Genomic DNA, 26,830 nt, shown 5'->3' with positions numbered 1-26,830 from the left:
AAGTCCACAGAACCTGCAGCTCCTGGCACGTGCTGGCCAACGCAGCACGGCCGCCTGCACACCAAGGGCTGTAAGACCACGCACCCCAGGGTGACCCAGCGAACCGATGCAGGTGGCCAGAAACCCCACACACCAGGACAACAGCTCCCGCTGTGTCATGATAGGCAGTTTTCTCTGCTTTCTGACCCTGCAGGGACACCATGGCTCACTCCTCCGAACCCCCAACAATGCACCCAGAAGCTCACTACCGGCTGGGGGCAGCTCCTGCCACCAGCTCCAACACTGAGCAGCAACGCCAAGCAGTGCCACCCTGCAGGCACCGCCACCCTCCCCACGAGCTCCTTCCCCAGGAGCTGCCAGCTGATTTCATGGCTCCACTCACCTTCTCCCTCGGTGCAGCCACAGCCCAGCAATGCTCAGCCACTGCTCTGCTCCTCCCTGGGTTGACACCAACCCCTCCAATGGCTGCGGAGCAACCCCTTTACAGGGAGGGGCCGCTGCCATCAGCCTCACTGCCCAAACCTGGGGCCCCTCCAGCCCCAGCCCACAGCTGGAGGCCATCACCCACCCCCACAGAGCATCATCACCCCTCCCAGCCCCTCACCTGGGGAAAGGAAGCACAAAAGGCAGCCAGGAGCCAGCAACTGTTTATTCAATCACAGACAGAGCAAGTCCCAGAAGGGAGTGAGTCTGCTCTGGGGCTCAGGGCCCCCACCGCTGCCCTGTAGGCAGTTCTGGTCCTGAGTGAGGACCGGCTATCCCTGAGTGAGAGGTAGCAGACACCAGTGTATTTCAGTATGGTGGCACAGCACCTCATGGGGAAAGTGGGAAGATAAGCATCAAGGCCCCTTCCCTGCCACTGCTGCCATCAGTAACGTCCCCAGAGAAAAGGAAGATTCAGGCAGAGGGCAGGAAGGATGCAGCAGTGGTTAAGGGGGACTGGAAGTGGGTTAAGAGGGACTTGGGCAGGAAGAGGTAGAGGACATGCAGAGGGATGTGGGAGGTATGGAGAGAAGGGAAGGATGAAGAACAGTGCAAGAAGGGACAGACAAGAGAGCTAGGCAGCAATGAGACAGTGGGGTGTGGTGGGGCCATACAGAGAAGGGCAGGTTGGGACCAGATCAGGGAAAAGAGGGACACAGACCAAAGGGCCTGGGACTTACTGCGTGTTCTCGGCCCTGCCCAGAGAATTTTACAGGTCAGATGTTTCTATCACTTTCTGTTTTGCAGCTCCCATCATTTAACTAACATCCACTTAAGATAACTTGTTGCTTACAGCTCCTTGTAAGACTTCACTCATGCACAAAATTGTATACACACAAATATATATATATATATCTCATACTTTTTTATATGTAAAGCTTGAATTATATGTTGGTGATCTATTATCTTGATGACTATTAATAATGATCCTTCCTCACCAATAGAAACAGGGTTTCTCTTGTTTGGAGATAGAAACAGTTTGATCCGCTTAATTTTATTCTTCAGCTGATTTACGTTCTGAGTTCTTTAACTTCAGCTATGCCATTTACTCTAAAAAGCAAGTATTACATATAGTTCATATGCATATATGATAAAACAAACCAGAAATAACCACAGTAAAGCTAAGCCAAATACAGTCAGTGGTATCTATGGGGTAGGAATAGATTACTTAATCCTCAATGCTGCCCCAGAGAGACAGAAACAAGCAGCAGCTTTTAAAAGAAGTTATTTTGGTTCATGCTGGAACTCTTCCTTCCATAGAACTTTCTGGTGATATCAGTTTCCCCTAACTGATTCTAATGACATGCTATGTAAGAATAAAGGGTATTCAAAGGCTGGCTTGCTGCTCCCAGGAGAGCATTTGGGGCTTTTCTGAGGCAATGAGACAGGCTTTGGGAAAGGTTCTGGATTAAAAAAACTGGGTCAGAGTATGAAGTATTTCAGTGTTGGGGCTGAGTGGGGGGATCATTGGGGGCTTTGTACAGGATTTATAGTTTCAGAACTTTCAGTGGCTGTTTTTGTGGGTGAGGAACTGTGCAAGATGGGAGGAGGGGAGGTTGCCTCAGGGGGTCAGGGTGGGGGTCCCATCCTAGAGGGATGCTGAGCATATGCAGCTCCTGAGGGTGGCTGCCTGGGTGGGGCCGGACGCCTGGAGAGATGGCAGAGCAGACATAGGACCTAGTGCTACAGGCAGGCTTGTGTGGGGTGAGCAGGGCTGGGGAAGGCTCAGGGTAAGCTTTAGTTGGTTAGGGAAGCACCCATGGTTCGTGCCAGTGGAGTGTGGGCGTGTGGAGAGGCCTCCAGGTACCTGGGAGGGAGGGGGAACCTGTTTATTCTCCGTCTTCCTGCTTCCCCAATACCTCTCCCAGTTGCACTTATCGTGCCTGATTCAAAATATAATTAAATATGTTTAATTGGTTGGTTTTAAACTTCCTTACAACTCGCCCGCAAGCTCAGGTAGACGTGCCCCACCCACACCGTCACCTGCACCACCGTCCTGCTCCAGGACCTGCCCACCATTCCCGCGGCCAAGTGTCCGCACCGGCTGCCGCCGGGACGGCACAAGGGCCCTGACGGCAGGACAAGGCTCGGCAGAGCCTATGTCGCGCCCACCTGGTGCTGGGCTGAGCTCCCCGGCCGTGCCGCCTCCGGCGACCAGGAGATATGCGCGGCTACCAAGGCGTCTCACTCGCCTCACTGGTGTGCGCGGGCCCTCAGCATTCGCGGAACACGTGTCCTGCCTCCCGCCACGCTGCCCCCGCGCACCGCGCACGCTCCGAGCAGCAGAGGGGCGAGCCAAGACAGGCTGTCGAGCGCTGCACGTGCGCCAGCCCCGAGGCACAGGAGGAGCCACAGTGGCGGTGGCTGCAGGCCGAGACGGAAACGGCAGCCTCACTGCATGGCAGTGCAGCCCGCCCAGCGCTTCCGCGCGGCCGACTCGCACATGTGCACGCTGAGCCGGTGCTGCAGAAGCATGCACGCCATGTGGTGGCAGGGCCTGCGGCGGCAGTGCGGGGCGGGGCCGAGCTGCCGGGGTGAGCGCATGCGCAAGGCCCTGTGCCGCAGTGCACCACGGGAAGCGCCGCTTTAGGTGGGAAAGGGCATGGTCGACAGGGTGCTGCTTTGCGAGGAGGGTCAGTGGAGGGTTAAGTTTCACATAAAACCAAAAATAAACCGGTACAAGTAAGTAACAAAATTCATGTAGTAGACAGTTGTGTTATTTATCTACAATAGTCAACAATACAAAGAAATTAGAGATCAGGTCTCTTGGGCAAGCTTACTATGCATTTAGCACATCCATCACAGGGGCGATCAAATAGAAAGAAAGCAAGCATAGAGCTTTCTGGCTTTCAAGAGCTGCCATGACTACAAGACTGAGCTAAAAAAACCCTATCGAGTTTGTTCTCCAGAAGAGGTAACTGAATAAAACCAAGACTTAAAAAAGAAAATTATGCTCCACCACCAAGCATATTCGCCACAGGAAGCATTTGGATCCAAAAAGAATGCAGTAGCTATTTCAATTTTTCTGAATGTTACCTGTATGTTTCAAAGAACTCTGTCTCAGAAAAGTGAGGTCAGTTTACAGATACTATCTAAGAAAACTGAGGCAAGGAAAAAAAAAAATTCATAGATGGGATTATTTTATATTCATTGTACTGCACAGTGACCAAGAACAACATTCCTGAAGATGAAAAATACCTCCCTCCCAAGAGGGGACCCCAAATCCTGAATATCATCGGGAAATATTTATACCCCTAGGTTTCCTCCCCCCCCCCCGATGTTCTTAATTGGTATTTCTCTGAGGAAGAGGGAGGGTCTCATGAAGATACTTCATGCTGCCATGCTCTGAGAAGTCAGAAACAACATGATTGTCACCCCTCAGCAACCACTTTGTTGTTAAGAGTCCTTCAATTCCCACTGGTCCACGTGCATGGATACGAGAAGTACTAATTCCCACTTCAGCACCTGCAGGGAACACAAGATAAAGGTAGTTCATCCTTTAAGGATGTTCACTTCATACTAAGTAGTTTTGCACCTTTACGTAAAGACTGCTGCCTGCCTTTCAGGGACCTGCCTTTCTCCACTCCTCTCCAAATGCCAGAAGTTACGGTTACCCAATGTAAAAGACAGAGGAGCTTAACTATTACATTAGAAATTGTAATGTTTATACTTCTGGCTGCTACAGCGTTACTTAGAAAGATGCAAGAGAGCTATCTCTTGCATGCTATCTCTTACATGGATCTTAAGACTTGATTTTTGTGCGGTTAATCCCTTTAAAAAAACAGAGTTAAACAGGTCAAGTCTGTGATCTTATGTCCTTCTTTATCACATTGAGGAGATATTGCAAGACCCTAACTAGAGTTTTTTAATCACATGGAACAGTGAATGTTCCAGCTGACACAGTAATAGCCTGCTACAGAGTTTCCTGAGTTTCTGTTTCAAGAAGGACTGTTTCTCTCGACTTCTGCAATTCACAGTAGGTGCTCCTCTTCAAGCAACTGATAGTTTGTTTCTTACCTTTCATTCCTCAACACTGCTGGGCTGGCACACTGGGCAGCAGCTCAGTCTGCCCAGCAAGAACGAAGCTTGGCATTATTTACAGTATCATTAGAAAAATAAACAAAAGAAAAACTGTTCACCTATTTCAGATTCTTTGTTGCGTCACTCTACCACATATGCATGCATACTTTACTGATTGAATAGAGCTTCAAGGATCCAAAACATCTTTGATCCCTACTGCTCAATTCATCTACATAGTCTGTATAGCAGTATTACCTAGTTCTGGCAGGAAGGCGATATTAAACTGTCTGCTGTTCCATGTGGATGGAATGTCTAGGCTTCAACTTTTCCTGTGGTGCCTTTCCTAAATACCTTACATTAGACAGTAAGATCAGAGACTAATCCTATTTTCCAGGATTTAGACTGCCACACTTTTCACACAACAGCAAATCCTGCAGTCACAGCCATGCCCTATTTTCTCTCTTACCAAGTCCAAATCTATAGCCGTCAGAGAATCGGGTACTGGCATTCCAGAAAACACAAGCACTGTCCACATGCTGAAGGAAGAACTCTGCTGTTTTCTCTGTGAAAGAGGCAAGGAGAAAAATAAAATCCAGTACATACAGAATGATCATGCACTCCAATAAGCACAACATAATACAGTGAACAGATATAACAAATCAACTTTCACATGCAACCTTATCAGATAGTATTTAAACAGCCTGGGCTAAGACATCCTCGTTTATACCTTCTTCCCAGTGTGCTTATCAAGTAGACACAGCTGTAAATGTTACAAGAAGCTCGCAAAGGTTAGAAGAAAGCAAAAAGATGTCTAATTCTAAATACATCCAGTCTAGAACCTGCTAACAGGGATAGTTGTATGACTGTGGAGAAAGGACAGCTGCCCCAAACAACATTTTGCAGGCTGAGACAGTTGAACTACAGAGTCGGCTCTCCATTAATCTCAAACATGGAATTGTTACAGAAAATGTAAATTCCTAAACTAAATTAAATTGCAGGTAATATTTGGGAAATACAATACAAAAATACCACATGAAATCAGCTAACTAACCCAGTTTAACACAGAACATGCAAGACCTGAGCAAGCTCAAGCAGTTACGCAAGTCTTAGTCCTCTGGAGGACTCCGTTCTCTGTAAGGCTGCGAGCTGCCGGTCAGTTGCCTTTATGACAAGATGAACATATTTCCAGTACAGTCCCTAGCAAATCACGAGTGCACCAGGTCCCGTGGCAGTGGGTTATGGTATCAAATGCATGCCTTTTAGTGACACTCATTTAAGCTCGGCAGGAGGTACAGAAACAGAAGCCTGCTTGACTCACACGCTGATGACCCACAGATCAATGTGACCTTACTGCAGCTGATCCTCAGGAGTTCCAGGCTTGGTCCAAGAGTCAGCCTTTGGCTGGGCACAGCTCTAGCTAGGTTTTGAACTGGCACGATGTTCAAACTGCATGCAGGAGAGGTGCTAAGGATAGGAGCAGCACAGAGCTGCACGAAGCAGCACAAGTTTACAATAAAGAGGCAAAAAACTGCAAATTGAGATAAATGCAATTTTTATACTAGGGATGCAGAAATGGTAAGTAAAGGACTGGGAGAGGTAGGGAGAAAACATTTGTGGTCCTTGTTTGCAAGATCTAAAAGTGACACAGGAAGACAAAGCGGATCAAGTCTGATCTTCCCTACAATCCCTATTCCCTCCAGCAAGGTACTACAGAGGCTCGCGTCATCAGCCTTCAAAGGCCTAAGGACACCTCCAGGTTTCAAGAGGTGTTCCAACAAAACCCTCTGAAGCACTAAATCTGCTCAATACAGGAACACAAAGCAATCTGCCTGGAAAGAGCATGTGCTGCCTTGCCACTGGCCAGCTGGTCAAGCACATACCTTCACATCCTGGAATAAGGGCCACACAACATGTTTTTTCTGAGCTAAACAAAGACTGTAGGCACATTTAGCTCATAGGCCTCCAGCTGGTCATGCCTACTACAGACCCAAGAGAAGAACAACTACTGCAATGCAAGTAGTTACTTGTTGGAGAACCGCTTGCAGAGAGCAAGGCCATAGCTCCCTGCAGAAGCTGATTGCAGCCACCTGAGGTAAACAGAGGAAAAAACCCAGGGTACAGTTATGCTAACAAAGAAACTGAGGTACATTATGGCCTACTGTATGATAAAGGGAAAGCAGGCCAGAAAGGGAAGGTGTTTATGCATACCTGAAATACCACAAGGGGCTGGGATATTATAATGTAGCTTTTTACATGTATCCAATAGATTTGTGAGTAGTATGCATGATTATTGTAGTGCTTATATAAGGTGTGATTTCTTTCAATAAAGTTGAGGCTTGCTCTATCATTCACACTGAATCGGCTGCTTGCTTCCTCTGCCCGCCTCAGTTACTTTAACACCAAGAATTAGCAGCTAAGCCAAAATGGTAGCTTAAGCAAGCAGACTAATCACTAACCATTCTCTGTGATGATAACATCCGTGTGAGAACTTCCGTACTTGTGGATATGTTCAACAGCCTCTTGGACGCTGTCCACCACCTCAATGCAGCACTCCAGGTCCCCATATTCCGTGCGGAGAGATTTCACTTCTGAAGGGCTGAATGTCAAGTAGGATGCAAACTTTGGGCCAGCGTGAATCTTCACCTGCAATACCAGAAACATTTTGTGCTGCTGACAATAGCAATGCCTTCCAGGTGGAAGTGTGGCTTCTTGTAGTCTGTGTGGGATGAAGTTAATTTTCTTCATTACAGTCTCTATGGTGCGATGTTTTTGACTTGCAACTAAAACAGTGTTGAAAACGCACTGTTGCTGAACAGAGCTTGCACAGTGTCAAGGCCTTCTCTTTTTCCCCCACTCTGTTCCCCTAGAAAGAGGGTTGGGAATGTGCAGGAAGCTGGGAGGGGACAGAACCACAGTAACTGACCTGAACTGACCAAAGGGAATTCCATTCCATATAATGTCATGTGCAGCAATACAAACCGAGGGGAGGGATTTTTTGAAGAAGGTATGCATTGCTCAGAGACTGGCTGGGCTTTGATCTACTTGTAGCAGATGGGGAGTAATTAGGTTTGCCTCACTTGTATGTTCACTGAGTGCAACGTAAGAAAAAGAAGCCTACACTTTGGGAAACTTAGCAGATTGGTGAACTAGCAACAAGGTCCAATAGCTGACATGCTACCTACCACAGCCCACTCCTAGTTCAGGACTCATTTCAAATTATTTAAAGCAATTGCATCACTTAGTCATCAGGCAGGAGGACAGTAGAACACTAGTACTGGGAAAACAGCTAAAATATAGCAGCCAGCCCTTGTTTTAAGAAAGCAACTGCAGTGCAGAGAATAACTACAAGAATGCTTCCAAGTTTGCACCTAGAAAAGACTGAAGACCTTGAATGACTTTTACCCTTTTACTTTGTAAACTGACACCAGCCCTCTCTGAAGTGTGTTTCAGACACAAAGTTACTGGGTACAAAACAAGAAAATTCACACAATTATTTTTCATTTGTTATAAAGATGATCTAATGCATTATCAATCTTTAAATTTAATCATAGCAGCCGAGACACCTAAACAATGAGAGATAATTTAGAACTGCTACAGCAGAGAAATCCCCAGGCAAATGAAACATGGGCAATTTTGAGGAGACAATGGGAAATAGGCACAAGTCTGCAATATTTGAAGGCTTTTAAGAAGGTATCTGTAAAATGGCACTTTCTTGTACAACTACGATTTGTAATAATGTAATGCAAATTACATGAATTGGATAATCCTGCCTGATATTTGCATATTTCTTGTTAGGTCAGATTAGAGAGGTGACATCCTCCCCACCGTATTCGGAGCTAGATGGGTGGTGGTGAAAAAGCACTAGTTCTCACATTACCCCCATCCAAAATCCAGAAATCTGCCCTTCACTCTACCCCTCCCAAGAAATATCCAAGCAAGACATGAAAAAAATTCCATTAAGTGAGGACTTGCTCCTGACTACCGATCAGCTTCTTTTACTATGACCCTTTTAACATCACCAGAACATATGGCCTCTCCATTTCCCCTGCATTAATCACTGCCTGTACACCCAATTTGCCAAATACATACTGCTGTGTGAAAATCCTCAACTTAGGTGTAATTCATGCTACTTCATGGATATTTCTCTCCCAGTGCATCTCTGCTACCTTTACTGACAAAATATTACCCATGTCAAGACAACTAACTAGTATACTGGCCTTTTGCTGTTCCTTTGATGTACCAGGAGGAAAAATGGGTGGGTATGAAGATGAAAGGTTTAAAAAACATGTTGACAAAGCAGATTCAGAAAGGAGAAAACCAGAAAGATAATTCACTTGAGTAAGAAGCCAAATGAATAGATTCAAGGAGAGGCAGCTTTATGTCTGGGAGGTTAACAGCCATTAAGTCAGAATTAAGGAGTGTGGCAAAAGGCTTGTGTATACCTTCTTTTAAGGCAGATTATTTTTGCTATACAAAAGGAAGTACTTGTATCCCAACAATGGCACGTAGATGTCCTGAAGAAGCTGCTTTTGGATCATTTATATGGGAAAACTTGGGGTTGTGTGCAGAGAAAGTTCTTCTTAAGTTCATTTATGTGTACAAAGAGACATATGGATAATGTAAGTGTTATGCCATCACAAAACTAAACAGGGCTACACTAGCCAGACCAAATGCTTCTAAAGTGTTAGGAAAAAACCCACAAAACAGAACACAAGTATGAGTGACTAACCTGTTCTACTCTCAACATGTCTATGATCTGATCAAACAACGGGGTTCTCAGCAAGTCTCGATGAATTAAGAGAGTTTCCAGAGCATTACAGGCAGCAGGATATTCACACTTTGAGTCTCTGACTGAGGTTTAAGAGTAGATAATTGGTTACATAACATTTATGACAAAGATTTTGAACAGCATATGAATTATCAATTACCACAACCATATCGCATATTCTAAATACGAAGTTCAGTTGCACACATGACATTCAAGTCACCCTCTCCCAGCTTACTTATGCGTGTGACCTTCTCAACGCTGGCATCCGTGTCCACGTACACATGACAGATCCCTTCGCTGTGTCCCATCACAGGGATTCCCTTAGCAGATTTCTGGATATTCCTGACTAGCTGTGATGAACCACGTGGAATGATTAGATCTATCAGCTTATCCAAACGGCAGAGATCTTCTACTTCCTCTCTTGTGTTCACCTGTGGTAGTTGCAATATGAACAGTCTACAGTTTGAACTCTAGAGTTCTGCCCATACTTTTTATACACACCATATCAAAGAAATTGTTGATATAATTCTAGGCACTTACTAGTTGCACTGCATCTTTTACTCCATGAATGGAGAGTGCTTCCTGTGTTAGATGATGAAGGATTTGATTGCTGTGTGCTGCCTCTTTCCCTCCTTTCAGTAGTAAGCCATTTCCACTGGCTACAGCCAAAGCAGACACCTGTCAGAATTTATTTTAAAAGAGAGAGAAATAATCTGTCTCTCCTGTTGGAATAACACCCATGAAATAGATTAAGAAAAGGATTTTTAATACTGTTGATTTACTCCTTGTTAATGTACATTTTTCATTTTATGGCACCAAAAAATCATTACAAGTAACAACACATTTAACTCCAGAAATGACATGTGTTAGTGTTTCAGGAACAAACTTGAGTTTTCAGGGTACTATTGCCAGGGGAGAACTATAATGGACAAGTTGGAGGAAACCTTGGGCACAGGCTCTGGTACAAATTGAGTAGCTGTGTAGGCAGTCACCCAAGCAGAGTAATTTTAGGTGCAAGAACTTTGTCCCTAACCATTCTGGCAGACAGCTAATGAGCTCTTCCTATGAGCAGGAAGAACATTTTCATCATGCTATCTAACAAAGAATTCATAAAGAGACAACAGGTGCCTTACGTGTGGGAAAAAAGCCTTCTAGACAACAGGCCCAGCATCATCTGTACCACCTTGCTTTCATGTTGATCACCAGAAGGAACCAATATTGTTGCCTTTCTCTTTACGGTGACAGATTTCACCTATTTGAGTCCAGCAACACAACTAGGCCATATTTTTTAAAAATGCTCCAAAGTCGTCACTGTTTTTGGAAAATTAGATAAAAAAATTACTTCTGCTGTTGAAAACATATAGCCCATTTGTTCAGTCTCAAGCCACTAATTCTTTTTGGTGTTTTCCCCACTAAACTGAAAACCTCTCTATCAGAGTGGGGGGTGGTAGGTTTTTTATTGTTTCAGGTTTTAGTTCTTTTCTACTTAGGAGTATGCTGGATGTGATAAAGCTCTCTTCCCAGAATTATTTACTTTTGCATCTGTTTTTGTCTTCCTCCCATTCACAATGGCCTCACAATTTGTCCACCTATTTGGAAAAAATAGCATACACTCCCTTAGAAAACAAAATCAGATCATCCCCAGAACCTTTTAAAATGAACAAATTAATCATTTGAAGTAATTCTACTGTATTACTATATTCTGAGAAAGATCATATGTATCATCATCTGTAGGTATCATCACCAAACCTGCACTCATTAGTACATCAATTGTATGCTGTCGAGATGTGCATGCCAGAACTAGCCAGGCTCACATCTAAGAAGCAGTTAGCTTAGTGGCACACTTCAGATGCTAATCTATACCAAAAAATGCTAAACCCATTAGATACATCTTCTAAGATCATGTTCTTTCCCCTTCTAATATCAAATGGATAGCAACAAACACCATGTTTGATAGTCTACTTCATCCTGCTGTCAGCAATTTGAAAAGAATGTTGAAGAATTAGAAATACTTCAGAAAAATACACTGAAGTTTAACAGTTTAGGAAGCCTGCCTTACATAGATATTGTGTGTTTTTCTAACTTACAAAACTAGACACTAAAAAGCAGTCTGATTGTATTTTTAAAGTATCTTGTAGGTGTCTGTCTCTCCAAAGGTCAGCATCACAAGGGAAAGCTAAACAAATAAGCTTGTTTAAATAAATAATTCCACTCTGAAGGCATAGGATTAAAAGAAAGGTTATGAACTGATTTGAAAAACTAAAAGAAAAAAAATAACCAAGAATTAAGACAAAAATTTAAAAAATTTTGTGATAAAAAGGGGAACAGAAGGTAAGGGTTTTCAAAACAGTTCAGTTCCTTCGAAGAACAACAGACATGACTATACTTCAGAGCAACAATTGGATTTGGTATAACCTACAGGAAGCAGTCTGTGAAAGATGTTCACAGTTTGCCCTCCTAAGTGTAGAGGTAAACATGCTGTGTGCATATGCTCATTAGAAGCTTATTAAATCTCACATGGAAATCTACAATTGTTTCACCTTTACTGCAACTCAAGACTGAACTCCAAGCACTGACCTAACTCTGCACAAGCTATCTCCAGGGAGGAAACTGAGCAGGCCCTCTTCCAGGGCAAAGACAAATTTTCCCTTATCTGCTTACCCAAAAAAGCATGAGATGCAGTAGTGAACTAAGGAGGAACTGCTCCCCTGCACTCAGAGACTGTCCTACTATCAGTTGCAGGGGAAGAAACCATGCAATTCAAACGCAGAGGTATCGAAGATGATCCTCCGAAATCGCATCAGAGAACCTGATGTGATTTGACAGGAGGCTGTCAGGAAGAAAAGCAACTACCAAGACAAGCTATTCCAAGTCTGTAAAACAAAGTGGGAGAAAAAGCCAGCAAGAGTCAGTTTGGTCTAAGTGTTAAGGTAAGATAAACGTGAGGAAAAAGAGGGAGACATCATCTATCCAAGGCAAGAGACCAGGGTTGAAGTCCAGGCAGACAGACTAGAATGTGACAAGGAAACACGCTGGTTTATCCATGAAGAACAGGGCCAGCAGCAAGGAGCTAATAATGGTAGACAAGGGAGACTGGTGCCTTTTTGTTTCATGGGAACTTTGCCTAGATGCTTCCTTTCAGTATGAAATGGGGACCACTCAAAAAATTCAGGCATGAAGTACCAAGCTGTCCACTGGCCGAGTCTCACTTCCTTTTGAAGTGTCTGTAACCCCCACTTTCTCCTCAAACACATGCTGATGTGTTAGATAATTCAATCGATCTTCCTAGACACCTAATGTTAATCGTAGGAAACAGTGTTGATAATGAACTATTTTTCTTTTTAAACTCTACAGTTTACAGTTGCTCAGAAGTCAGGAGTTAGAAAATGAGATCAAGGTGGCCTCTGCAACATTAGTTCAGTCCCCATGTTTTCATGCATTATAAAAGCATTTATTCACAGCAATACTCATACCCAGTGCTGCAGTGAAGGTATTTGCCTTTAAGATGCCTGCCTTATTCCTGGCACAAAATAAATGACATTCACTTACAGTACACTATTTTTCACTAGCCTTTCCAGCAACTTCAGTGCTTAAGACCTTAGAACAACATTCTTCCTCACACCCATCTCACTACAAGTGAGTCAAAGCTATCATTCCGCCTCACTACCCACAACCAGTATCAGTATAGGACAAACCACTGAAAGCCTGTAACTTCTGTCCCTTCTGTGCTCAGCCTTTTAAAATTTTTTATCATGTATTCCTCACATTTACAGTTAATTACTAACATCTGTATTAAACAGCTCTGGCTTAACCCCAGCCTGCAGTTCAGCTATATGCAGCATGGACAGATAAAACAAGTGCTTATGGGCAGGAGCCTCCCAAACTGTGAGTCAGGCACTGAACAAACATTTGTAAGACACAGACAGGAACTGGACCATCTGAATGTAAGATAACTCCTTCTATTCGTTGGGTTTAAAAACCAGAACAAAACCAAGCCTGAATAACATTGAACACTGTAGCAGCAACTCCTGAGAATATCTCTGCATGAAAAATAGGGATGCCAACAAAATCATTTTTAGAAGAATCCAAGCAAGAGTTCTTTGAGACAAGACTTCTTTCAGCCTCCCAATTGCTCACCAACAGAAATACCCTTTCTTCTGTTGTCAAAGAACTCCCAGTGTAATCTGCCCTCGTTACATACCTGTGGAAGACAGTCAGGACGGGACTCAAAGATCACGAGAAGGACGCCAATAGGTACTGTCACCTGCTCCAACTCCAGGTCTTTTGCTATTCGTGTTCGTCGAATTACACGGCCAACGCTGTCCTGTGAGGATGCTGCAATCTGACGCAGACCAATAGCCAAGCTGTTCAGCTTTGACGTAGACAGACTTAGACGTTTCAACAAAGGAAGTGCCAATCTCCCTAAGATAAAGAAAAAGTTGTGCTGGAAATAGACTGGTCTGCCTAGACTCAAGCAAAAGCAACTTAAACAAGTGGTGAACCTAAGGAAAATTCAAGTGTTTCTCATGCCCTAGGCAAGAAACCTATCAGAGATGAAAAATGCACAGCATTAAGTCCAGTAGGCACAATAAAACCATTGAATACGTGACAATGATTTCACCCACCACCACATTTTCACTTTGATGTGGTTTAAGTGATATGTACATGAAGCATCATCAACACCCAGAAGATAAGGTTTGTCCTATTACAAGTATTCCTGTATGTTTGAATTTCTTACAAATTTCTACTCTTGTAGTATTTCTGGAAGGTTCAGGTAGTAATTTCATCTTTCTATTTCACAGAAGAAAATCCCAAAGTACAGACACATGCATAGCATTTGTGTTCAGACTGGGCATGAATTTTCTAGTCTGAACACATCTGGACAGTATGTTAACCCAACAGCATCCCCTCTGGTCAGTAAAAAACAGTTCCCTGTTGTCTTCCACAAGGTATTACAATTCACGATGTGTCATTTTCATACATTTGCTATCCATGTATGCACACATCCCAGTCCCAATTTCTCAATGAATGCATCAGTCTATCACAGAAGAATGGGTTTAATCCAAGCCACCTAGAGAGAACCTTCCTCAATCAGGAGGAGACGCAGTTCTTTTTGGAGAGAATTAATTTTAAGTATAGAGATGAAAGCCTTCCCCTCAGGAGCCAAACATTACCTAAACCAGCCCAGAAAATACTTACTTTATCCATGACAATAATAGAGATTATGTTTGTTATAGTCCATTTCTAAAGTAAGCCTCCTTTGGCAAAATGGAGCGCCTTTTTTTTTTATGCTGCCTGTTGTTTTGCAAGGCCTGATGAAGGTATCTGTTTTATGTAATTAAGGAAGCTGCAGCTGTTTACATGGTCAAGCTCTCAGGGTCTTGGGTTCACTAATCTGTGACAGCCATAGTGCCTAACCCCAGTTGACAGAAGATTTTATTATTGCTCATCTTCATTGAGGCCCAGAGAGGTTCAAGACAGTAAGATTATCATGGAAAGACTTGAAATATTACCTTTATTTTCAGCCTCTTCTAAGTCCTTTTTGTTTGCCAAGAGAATTTCTTCTCTCTGGTCAGTTAGTAAATCAGCAAGGCGATAAATAATCTCTGCTCTCTGAAAGAGAAAACAGTTTCTGAACCAACTTCTTACACAAAGTCCATGCTATTTGACATCTGGTCTCCTTCAGTCCATTTCTGTTGACCACATACTCTCAAAGTCTTGGCTCCTGAACACTGTGGGCCGGCTGATTTTTCCAGCCTGCATCACACTGAAAAATTAAGATGAACACTGATTCAACCTTTACTTTGCTTTTTATTATCTTGCTTTCCATACCCAGTATTCTTCACCAAACCCACAATGCTCTTCCTTTAAGACCAAATTGTCTTCTTCACAACAGATGTCACATTTTACCTACCCAGCTGCAGAGCTTCTCCTTTGCATACACTACACACAGGAGTGAATGGAGCAAGTTATTCCTGTCAGCTCTTCAGCAGCTCTGATCACAATTCATTTCTGTGTGATATTTGATGCTATTAAAATTTTTATAAACCCCACATGAAAGCATATATGACTTCATAGCCCGAAGGTACATTATCTTTTGGCTTTTCTCATCTCCTTATGCATGCTACAATCAAGACGATGGATCTGGCACACAAAGAATAGATTATTAGGGACCCATTTGGGTTATATATCCATGCTGTAAAACTTGCCACACATTCACAAGCTGAATGAGTGATGCCATATTGTTCTGTCACCTGCTCAGGCTGTAGAGCCGCCAGGGTCCTGCCACCAGCTCGAGCCATTTCACCCTGCTGCTCTACTGTAGGACCTGCAAAAAAACCCAAAAATATGCTATGCAGACAAAGTAACACACATGTGGAAGTGAACGCTAGGCCTTTCCTCTTTCGATTCTTTGCTCAAAGCAGGAAAGCAGGTATAGAGTCTTGAACAGACATATTCAAGAAATCTGTTGTGTATTAAAACAGGAAAATCTGTACCTGACACAAAAATACTGCTATGGTCTCCAAGCACAGAGTCATCACAGAGATTCTGTAAAGTCACCACATCAGAGGCAAGCATGCATCGTGTATCAAAAAGACTTGACAAAGGGCAAAAGAACACCAGGATAGCAAAGTCACAGGGCATGGTAGGCTACTGAAAGCAGGCAAACTTTGAAAAGTTTAAGTATCCAACTGAGGAAAATGGACAGGATTACAGAATAATATGGAAACATACAATAATGGAAGCCAAAACCCAATCTGAGAACAGCTCTCAGAGAAATTGCTTTCCCTCTGCCTCTCCCCGTATGCATTTTAGAAGGGTTCCTATAGAAGAAAGGTGGGGGGTTTTTGATATGGAACAGGTTACTTCTGTTTCTATTTCAAGTCACCAGGTTCAGGTAGCATTTCCCTAAAGAGTTTGCAAGTAGCTCATGGATAAACTAAGTTGTGGTTTTTAAATCTTCTGAAATTGCCTGTAAAACAGATGACTTGAAGGTGATAAATATGACCCAACTAAGAAGAGTCTCACAGAAAATGCCAGAGCAGGAATTCCAGTGTTATGGAAAATATCAAGAGGTACAGTGGGAAGTCTGAGAAAAGAACCTGTGGACACATAATTAATTATACTATCTTAGTTCAGCAGTACATTCTACATCCACACTTTCACACTGAAATCTTCAATACTAGACAATAACACCTAAGACTAAAGCTGGCAGAAATACTACTCATTGCATTCTTCAAATATAAGTCTGATGCAGCACTTTATCAGCTGGAGGGAACCACAGCAGATGGTTCAACATCTTCTATTCCTACTTTAGAAAATACCTTTCAAAAACCATTTTTCAAGTGTGGTTTCCCAGTTATTGTAACGGTCTAGCCAAATTTTAACTCCAGCCTTTCAGGAAATCTCTACAAGTCTCCATGTACTCACCTGCAGGTTTTACCTCTGAAAAAAAAGTTCCAACTTTTTTCCCTTCCACAATATCTGTGATGACATGACCTGAGATCTTGGGGTGGGTTCCATTTGCAATCACCACAGAGGTGCCTCCCTGGAGGGCCCACAGAGCTGCTTTCACCTACAGTGAAGGACAGAGCCAGTTCTAGGAAATTGATTTGTTATTTGAATGACCACTCTTAACAAGAGTTCTTCCTTTTCTTTGATCTCCAGATTGATCACTTCCACTTTCAAAGAGCGTTCAACACACTTCAGAAAATGGAGCACTGAATGAGACCGTGTATTTATGCGTTACCTTCCTTTCCTTAACTAGCTGTCACTTCATGAATGTACTGTAAATTTTCCCAACAGCCTGCTTTTTTCAAGATTTCTGCAAGGGCACTTAGGTCATATGCTCTTTTTCACCATTACCTTATGTTCCAAATTCTTCTTACTGTTTGAAGAAAAACAATTTTCTTTTTTGAAAAGATTCTGTTGCCAATTTCCCTGACAATGATTAGCTATCAGTAATTAATCCACTTTAAGTGACCACATGATATTGCTTGTACTGCAGAGCACTTTCCTAGCCATTACCATATAACATTAAAATATTATTGAATACCTTTATCAGTCTGAATTATTCCCTTGAAGTTTCATCAGCCTAAGCACTCGTCGGGGGTCTAGTTAAGATGTAGAGATATTCTCACTATTTATAACCCTTTGGTCAAACTATGAAGCTTGCTGAAGAGTTACTCTGGTTTCCACACGAAGTTTTTACCTACTTTGTTCACATTGCCTGTTCATGTTCTCATTGGATTTTTTATTTATTTGCTTCTACTTTTTGCCTGGAAGTACACCTATTGTCTTAATAGTTGTTTCTTTCAGTAGCCTCTATTCAAAGACTTCACACTTTTTCAGTTTTGAATTATATGCTTTTTTATTTGGCATTTCCCCCCTTTTTGTTGTTACTTTGGAAGAGGATTCTATACATATAGCATTTAGGAGTCATCTTCAAAGGTTGGGACTGCAGCGCACTAAGCAATGTATAAAAGCAAGAGACATAAGATCTAAGGCAAGAAGCAAGTCTGAAACATCAAAAATCTGATGTCCGCAGACAGATGGGAACTGAAATCAATGATACTACCAGCTCACCTGTGTGCTAAAGGATGGCATGGAGGGTGGGTGGGGAGGCAGGCATCGCAACCAACAAGAGCTCTATGAAATTTAGGGGCAGTACCTTTGTAGGCATTGCCTTAACATGAAGGGCAACATAAGTTCCCTTTGTGAACTTCAGTGCTGGCATACTGGAGTTTGCTTAGTCCTTCTGTAGAATGTTACGTTTACAGCAGGATTAGCTTATTAGTAAAGGTCCTTTGAAATCCCCATGTACTGATTAGTCCTAAGATTAGCCTCTTTCCACACACCTGAGCCATTGTTTAAGGCATCACAAAATGACTTCTCTAAAATTTCCCCCCCCCCCCAACGTTTCACTGGTTCAAGCTAAAAGACAAAAACACAAACCCAAATCCCAGATGTTACCTGCTGAAGAGGTACTGCCTGTGGTCTCCTTCATTTCTTTTCCTGATCAAGGTATGAGCAGCATTATCTGACCACTGTATTTAATTACACGTCATTTATTTGACTGCAAAAGCTTCTCTGCTTCCTCACTTCTACACTTTCCTAATATGGTTCTACAATTAGGTATTACAGTCCATGTTCACTAGGGGACACCACCTGTCAGAGACATCTATCGCATCAAACTCGACTACCACAAGACCATCAACTGCTCCATTTTCCCCTCAAATTTCATGATGATAATCAAGATTTGTAATTTGAGCTACCATCTGTTTATTCTATTATTGATGTTACAGTTTTCAAAAAATATCATCCAATTTTCAACTGTAACGATTTCCTGTTACAACAGCAGCATTGAGTTTTGCCTCTACATGACTCAGACATAAAGATACCAAATGCCTCTAACAGGTTATTATTTTTACAATGCAAGTACTCTCTGACCTTGGCAACTTTCCCCTCAATACCTGGATTTGTTTAAACTATTCCAGAAGGCAGATCAAAGGAAAGTTGTTTCTAAATAAGCTCTGTACATCCCATAGTTAGAAACAGAACACAAATGCCTCCTCCTTTTGCCACCTTCCAGTCCATGCTCTGACACTGAAATATGCCATACCCAATTCTTCAGGAAAGGACAAAAACCATGGTAACTGGTGAAGAATTTCAGTTTGGTCTTCCCCTGCTTAGTCAATATCTACTTCAGTTTTTACAGACAACCTTCCAAGAAGGGCCCTTAGGAAGCCCACACCAATTAATACTACTATAGTGCATATCCCAGCATCATGAAACACATATGCTGAAGTCTTACAGCAACACCCATGTTTATGCATTCACAGCAATGAATACCAAGGGCATCCAACTGTACACAGCACTAAGAACCATCTACCCTCCTACCTCTACTTATCTTGTACTCAAGAACTGAAGTATCTTCATCTCCACCACTATATCCTTCAGAAGCAAAGAGCACACTTACAAATTCAGAAAAGAGACAGACACCACACCAGATTCAAATGATGGGGATTGCCAAAATCTTTATTTTACTGACCTTATTTTAATTTAAAACACCAACTTAATCCAGTTCCAAATGTCACATTTTACAAACTACTGGGATGTAATTCATTAGTTGCGCTTTTCAATTCTCACAGACCTAAGAGACACTAAAGGAACCCATACACTCCTCCAGGATACTCCCAAAACAGCTGAGGCTGGAAAGGATCTCTGGAGATCATACAGTTCAACCACCTGCTCAAAGCAGGGTCAAATAGAGCAAGTTACTCAGGACACCATCCAGTCAGGTTTTGAACATCTCCAAACACTGAAATTCCACAAGTTCTCTTGGGCACCTGCTCCAACACTTCAGCAACCTCACCGTAAAATTCTTGCATTTCAGTTTAATTTCTTGTATTTCAATCTGTGCCCATTGTCTCTTATCTGTTCCCTGGATACCACTGAAGAGAGTCTGGCTCTGTCTTATCTACACCTCCATTCAGATATTTATAAACAAACCTCCTCTTCTCTGGGGTAAGCAGTCCTAGCTCTCAGCCTCTTCTGGTGTGACAGATGCTCCAACTCTTTAATCATATTCACGGCTCTCCTTTGGATTCACTGTAGTATGCCATGTCCTTCTTCTACTGTGGTGTCCAGAACCAGACACAACTCTATAGATTTTGTCTCACTAATGCTGAGTAGAGGGAAATAATAATTTCCCTCAACCTGCTGGCTATGTTCTTTCTCGTGGAACCAAGGATGCTGCTGGCCTGGTTTACCTGAAGGGAACATTGCTGGCTCACATTCCACTTTGCTGTCTACCAGGACCCTTACGTCCTTTTCAGTGAACTGCTTTTAGCCAGTGAACTCCTGTCCTGGTTCAGCTGGGATAGGGTTAAGTTCCCCCCTGCAGAGAAGGGGGAAGGGATCTCCAGCCGGGTTATTCATACCATGCTGACCTCAAGTCCGGGTGGGGAGAACACGGGAACTTTTTCCTTTGTAGCTTTGGTCACGGGAAGCACACGGCAGGTTTGTTCCGTGACCATTTGCGGTATTTCTCTGTATATCTTTTGTCTTGTTCACTGTTATTGCTGTTTATTGTTGTCATCATTGCTACTGTTGTTGTTCAGATTGTTTATCACACTGTTGTATTAAATTTCTTCTTATTTTAACCCAGGGTTTGTGCCTCACTTCCAGCCTGACTGGCTGAGGGTGCGGGAGGGACAACGGCAACGTGGTCTCTGGTCCCAGCAGGGCCTAAACCAACACAACTCCCCAGCCCATACCAGTGAATAGAGTTGTGCCTCCCTAGGGGTAAGACATGGCATTTCCCATTACTGAACTCCACAAGGTTCCTGTCTGCCCATTTCTGCAGCCTGTCCAAATCCATCTGAACAGCAGCACAATCATCTCATCTACCTCCCTTTCCCACGTCTTCCTTTCCTTCTCAATAACAAAACAAATGTTCTGTATTTCTACCTTGGCTTCCATGCCTCCCATTCCCACACGGGATTTGGTTCCAAATGTTACAGACTGCTGGTCTCCTGGGTAGAATATGTCAATGAGCTTTGCATCATCAGATCCTGGAGGGCTGTCAAAGAGTCCTGAAATAAATAATAAAAATCTGTTAGTATTACATACCCTCATCTCCAAAGCTCACCCATGAAAAAGAAAAAAAGAATAAAATCCATGAGACTGAAAAGCTGTATTCCACTTTACAGGACTGAAAACTTAAACTGAACCCTGGTTTTGTGGGACCAAAAGCATGAGACACTCATCAGGCAGACTCAAGAAGTATATCTTTACTGAAAGCATAACAAGTAAGAAACAAAAACCCACAGGCTGAATAGCTGCATGTAAGCTGGGAGGTAGTGATATTTGGTTGAGGTTACAGAGATGGTTTATGGCTTTTATACATTCAAAATCAGGACTTACACATACAATTGAACAAGCAAAGGATAGTCCTCTTCACAAAAATATCAGATTATATTCTTGAATGCTGGGTTCTACAGTGATAAACGGGGCAATTCAGAAATATGTAAAAATGGTAACTACTGAATTCTGCTAAGAAGGAACACAACCCTACAGAGACATACTCATTAATTTTTTTAAAGATCTAGTAATTTTATGTAACTATGTTTGGATTGAATGATGCTTTGGTTTACATAACACATTAAATCTAAACTCTACAACCATACTTCCCAGAAATTCTGTGTGAACAAATACTGGCATTACAAATTAGAAAACACAAGTGAGGACCACTCACTTTTTTTTTAGAAGTTGTTTTGACTATTGCTTTTATGAGTCATTCTCAGTCATTTCAACTAGAATGAACCATAAAATCCAGCTGAATCTGTGAAAAGAAGCTGTTTATGGGAAGGTACCCCCTTCCTCCTCAGGGCCTACAATATGTGCCAATGTCCACGATCCACCGAAAAAAAAAAAACAAAACATCTGGAGAAGAGAAAAAGACTATGTGACTTGGGTGATGTGGGCTGCACTGATCTGAAACCTCACCCACTACCATCCTCTCTCTTGAAAAGGAACTTCAATTCAACATCCATAGGTGACAGACTCATGTCACAGCAGCACAGCTCAGAAGACTAGAGCAGTGTAAGCCAAATGCCTGGGAGACAGAAAAAGCTAGTGAGTTCCAGGTATCTGGAAGGCAATGACCAGGACTTGTAACATACCTGTAATTCACTGAAAGACAGAACTTGCTGCCATAAGAAACAAGGTACTGTAGAATAGTATTTGGCTTATACTCCTGATTCTAAACACACAGCCTTTATCCTGCATGTTACTCATGACTGTATCATACATTTCTGAGAAGCCAGCAGAAGTACCATAGTACCTATGGTATTCTGCGTTCTGGAACAAGTCTCAAGTTCACATGCATTCTCACCCATCGTGACTCAACAGTGTGGCAGACAAGTCTTTGGCTTATACAACAGCATCAGCGTTGGCTATATGCCTTAAGGAGTTATGTGGTACATTGTAATTGTCCCTTTAAAAAATATGAACTCAAGAGGCCAGTAAAACGCGAAAACCAGTTGGTTTGACTATCCGATGTACTTCAATAAAGCAAGAAAGTAAAGAAATGACTCACAAACCTTCTACGTCTGAGAGGACAATCAGAAGATCAGTTTTCATTTCCACAGCCAGCCGTGCTGCCAGACTGTCATTATCCTTCACACTAATCACCTGCAATGCACATGCATCTCATCAGCACTGAATAGCAGGAGGAACTCGGACATTATTTGGCCACAACAGACAGAAGCAAACTACCTCAGCACTACCAGGTCATTCTGAGCTACTTTGTTCACACCCACTGGAAACTTGGAAACTGATCTTTGTGTCAAAGTACATATGCTTTTGGAATGCAGTAAAGCAGTATCAAAATGATAATCAGTGTGAGCAGCACCTGCATTCTCCACCTTGGTGCCCAGCGGCAGGAGCAGAGGTACTAACTGAGCCTGCTTTAAGCGGAGGTGCTGGAATAGATGACCTGCAGAAGTCCCTTCCAGCTTCAACTACTCAGTGAAAACTAAACTGGGCATGCTTACTTTTAGCAGAGCAGACATCATCTGCCATGCTTTCACCCCAGAGTACTGTATCATGCCAGAAACAAACAGGTCAGCATAGTGTTCCAGTGCCCTCTGTCCACATTACTAATTTCTGTATGTTTGTTTCCCTGCTGCGGGCTTCAGAGGTCCCCAGTTATGGCATTAGTGAAGTACACATTAGTGCTGTACCATCTACATGCAGAATCCAGCCCCTTGCAATACTTTACCCACATTTACCCCCTGCAGATCACTGTTCGGCTCCGGAGGTGGAACAACTGCATCATTAGTGTTAATTATAGGGACTATATTCATTCTTAAAAGCTCATGCAATGTTCCATTTAAGTTCCGACGCTTCTGCTCATCATGGAAATCCAGGTTGGTGACTAAAATCTAAAAGGAGGGAAAAAAATTAATATATACTTAGCCTACCACTTTTCCTGAGAAGAACATCATAAGCGTATGTATTAACATCTCATAACAGATCAGGCATGCCCTTCAGGTCACTAAAGAAACATAAGCCACATTTAAAGGATAAAGAATATCTGAGACATGTTCTTTCCACAACATTTTCAGGTTTATATGCCTTAAATTCCACTGGAACCTATAATGGCCTTTCTCAAGCTGACAAATCACAGGCTTCAGGAATCAGCTTGGAAAAAAAAACCCATAAGCAGAATATAAGTGCTGATGATAACTACTAAATCCCTAAACAATCCGACAGATTGCTCAAGACACTGACTTTCATGTTTTTCTTTGCAGTGTAATGTTTCTACTGTTGCAAGCAGAAGGGATGCTTTGTCTCAAGACTTCTCTTCAGCTCTAGAACTCACTTCCTTTTCTGAAAGAATCTTGGTCTTAAAGCCTCCTGCATGCAGACACCACCTCTTTCTTCCTGTCATTTTAAGATAAAATAAACCTCAATGCCTGCTCTGAAGAGACATTTTTTAAACTTTTGCTCTGCCATTGGATATTTGAGAGCTAAGCAAACAACTCCACCACACAAATGTTACAACAGCACTTTCAATCAATGTGTACACTCACTTTTTTGGCATGGGCAATTAGTTCTTTTAAATCCAAGGAATGATAGCTGTCTACAGAGGACAAGATTAAAATCCACCACAATTTATAGCAATTGCTAGCTATACCATAAACATTTTAATGATATCAGCTATACTGTATTATAGGAAGAAGTTCCTCCAAGTGAGGCTCCTAATTTAATTAAAAGTGTCTAAACAAATAAGGCCTTACAGTTGATGCAATTCTGTATTCTCAGAGTATTTAAGATAAGCAAAGCCTGTTTAAGAGTAGCTCAATTATTACAGTTGCAGCATGAAGTATAGGTAGAAGACCCATGCTAGGGACACCATCACCCACAAGTTAGAAAGGTTTAAGGAGCAGATGGACAGCAAGTTCTGAAGTGGATATGCACTTCTGTCAGCTTTACAGAACGTGTGGCAGTTCAGCCTCTTGTGATTTTTAAACCCTCACTTCAGATCACCACCTTCGGCTTTTATGAAAAAGACTTTAACAGACACACACACCCCCACTCCACCCCATACATAAGAGCAGGACACACACAAACTCAAAAAAAAAAAAAAAAAGCCTGTTTGCTTCACCTTGACAACAGGTAACTCCATCTCAGAAATACTTAGCAAGTCACTCCTGTATAAGCTACCATTTACACTACAATAATAAGGCTCAAAGGTAGGATGGCAATGGAAATACAAGACTACAATAAAGACAGCAACATATAAAACATGAATGAAATCCAACAATTCTATCATTGACCCAAGTAGCGAGTCAGTAAGAAAGGATCCCTTACTTGAGCTGCACAGATGCTGTACTGCGTAAACATGGCCTCATACAGAGCCATTAGTCCACTCTGGCCAGCTGCTGCACAGGCTCGGGCCTCCAAGACCGGGATAGCCTACAAAGATAAAGAACATCTGTCAGGCAGAGACTTGAGCAGGTAGTGCCCCATGTTCAAGAAGAAGCAGGAGTGCTGCCAGCCACTCACCATATCTTTTAGCTGATTCTGGCCTGAATGAAGCGCTTGCCTCACACTCTGAGAAAGCAAGATCTCATGGCGTAGGCGCTGCTTTCCGAAAGCTACAGCACCACTGGTGACAATCATCATTTCCCGGCCCTGATTTTGAAGCATTGACACCTGTAAATACAGAACCTAAGAAATAGGGCCTGGACTATGACCACTGCTAGCATGACAACTCTGGCTGTTACCAGCAACCGTATGATCACCAGTTCTTGCTGACTGTGCAAAGCAAGGCAACCACCTTCTAAGACATTCCTGCATGCCTTCCTAGCCACTCAGCAGCTATGCAAAGGACCACATGCAATCTTCAGCTTCTGCTAAACTTTTTTTTCACAATACTAATTTTTACAACAGTCATGCTGAATTTTCACAATACTTATTACACAGTAACACTTCTACACCCCTTGCCCCTCCACCTCCATTGCTACAGATAAGGAAAGATAAGATATGAAAAAGCTGTCAAGTAGCAGCTGTATCTTCCGCCAACCTTCTTATTCACCACCCATTCTCAAGACTGCCATTATCCAGTAACTTTGTATTCTAATAGTGAAGAGGCTAACTCTGATAGTACAGCTTTTAATTACTTCTTCCTTACATGCATCTGTCCACATTCCTTTCAAAGCTCTAAAGCTAAATGTCTTAGATGAATTGAATTTATTATGTTGACTTTACTTCCCAGAGAAGACATGTCCATCTCCCTCAAGGTCATAATTTCATTTTGGAGAACCAATCTATGAGTTGATCCCATCAGTTTTTTCCTACAAGTAACAAGGTTTCAAGCTTTCTCCTGGAGGAAATCGGCAAATGCTCAGGTAGTCAAGAAGACTCTACTCTTTCTGCTGATTTCACAAACTTCAGTGCCACTAGATCCAGCTAATGCCCTGGTCATGTGCCCTGGTCATGTCTTAACTATTGCATAAAAATCTCACTGTGCAAATCGCTCTATATATACTGGGTCTGGCCAAGATAGAGTGAACTTTCTCCATAAGGGCCCATATAGTGCTGTGTTTTGGAATTCAGGACTAAACCACTGTTGATAACATTCTGCTGGTTTGCCTACTGCTAAACACTACTTGTAGAGCATCAAGGTTTTCTTTTTCCCCACTATGTCCCATCACAGCAGGTAAGGTAAGGGCAGGAAAAGTAGTTCAGAGAGGACACATCAGGGACGGTTGACACAAACTGGCCAGAGGGACGTTCCATACCATATAACATCACGCTCAGTAATAAAACTGGGGTATCAGAATAGCCAAGTGCAGGGGTTGTCTTCCAAGGTAGCTGTGACTTGGGGACAAGCTGGGCATCGGTCTGCTTGCACAAGGTAGTGAGTGATGGTCTTAGCATCAGTTATTTCTTTTCCCCTTTCCTTCACTAACTGTCTTTATTTCAACACATGAGTTTTCTAACTTTTGCTCTTCCTATTTTCTACCTAATCTAACGTGGTGGGGTAGAGGTGTGGGGAGCAAACAAGCATCTGTGTGTGTGCTTAGCTGCTGGCTGGGGTCACACCTTCTACCACAGACTTACTGAGTTACATGGTTTATGCTACTACAGCACAAGGGATGAAGAAGGGAAAGGCCAACATAACATATTGCTTTAAAGGGCCATCACTGCTTTATGAGTTTTTTTCTACAATCTCCCACTGCATCCAACAATTCCAAAGTATCTGAAATTAAGACAAACATTCCACTTCAGTCACAGAATTACCTGCTCTACAATAGATGCCAGCCTCCCAAGGGCCAAGCCGCACTCGTCCCCTCGAGTCACAACAGCACTACCCAGCTTCACTACGATCCGCTTTGCGTGCTTCAGCTCGCTGCGGTGCGCAAACGATTTTCCATGTGCACGGCTGAGTGGCATGGTGATAAATGGGATGTTGCTCCAACAGCGGATGGATTCATTCCTTAATCTTTGGTTATGGCAAGGGAGATCTGTGGGGAGGGGGGGGGG

The 26,830-nt window shown here is 42.7% G+C and overlaps 1 protein-coding gene and 1 long non-coding RNA gene across 8 annotated transcripts in view; both read right to left on the bottom strand.

Moving 5' to 3' along the window:
- Positions 1-1,420: 1,420 nt before the first annotated feature.
- LOC113481561 lies at positions 1,421-2,339 on the bottom strand. Its single transcript, XR_003398697.1, has 2 exons — positions 2,241-2,339; positions 1,421-1,533 (listed from the first exon to the last, which is right to left on the bottom strand). It is a non-coding gene; the product is annotated as an uncharacterized LOC113481561 (long non-coding RNA).
- An 845-nt stretch (positions 2,340-3,184) lies between these two features.
- ALDH18A1 (aldehyde dehydrogenase 18 family member A1) overlaps positions 3,185-26,830 on the bottom strand; it is a 36,090-nt gene continuing 12,444 nt past the window's right edge. For 4 of the 7 annotated variants that reach the window (XM_026851730.1, XM_026851728.1, XM_026851729.1 and 1 more), the window contains 16 exons: positions 26,588-26,811; positions 24,848-24,997; positions 24,653-24,757; positions 23,062-23,220; positions 22,378-22,468; positions 20,744-20,868; positions 16,703-16,847; positions 15,526-15,599; positions 14,785-14,884; positions 13,473-13,693; positions 9,812-9,949; positions 9,507-9,702; positions 9,233-9,354; positions 6,960-7,146; positions 4,970-5,065; positions 3,767-3,948 (listed from right to left, as the gene is read on the bottom strand). In XM_026851730.1, coding sequence (XP_026707531.1) covers positions 3,767-3,948; positions 4,970-5,065; positions 6,960-7,146; positions 9,233-9,354; positions 9,507-9,702; positions 9,812-9,949; positions 13,473-13,693; positions 14,785-14,884; positions 15,526-15,599; positions 16,703-16,847; positions 20,744-20,868; positions 22,378-22,468; positions 23,062-23,220; positions 24,653-24,757; positions 24,848-24,997; positions 26,588-26,811 — 2,315 coding nt within the window. Of the gene's footprint in view, positions 3,949-4,969; positions 5,066-6,959; positions 7,147-9,232; positions 9,355-9,506; positions 9,703-9,811; positions 9,950-13,472; positions 13,694-14,784; positions 14,885-15,525; positions 15,600-16,702; positions 16,848-20,743; positions 20,869-22,377; positions 22,469-23,061; positions 23,221-24,652; positions 24,777-24,847; positions 24,998-26,587; positions 26,812-26,830 lie in introns of those variants that run through there. The other 3 variants (XM_026851726.1, XM_026851727.1, XM_026851732.1) reach the window with 3 other exon arrangements.

Source organism: Athene cunicularia (genome assembly GCF_003259725.1).
Source record: "Athene cunicularia isolate RWA chromosome 6 unlocalized genomic scaffold, athCun1 chr6_part1, whole genome shotgun sequence".
Classification (NCBI taxonomy): Eukaryota; Metazoa; Chordata; class Aves; order Strigiformes; family Strigidae; genus Athene; species Athene cunicularia.
This window is presented reverse-complemented; position numbering and strand designations above follow the sequence as displayed.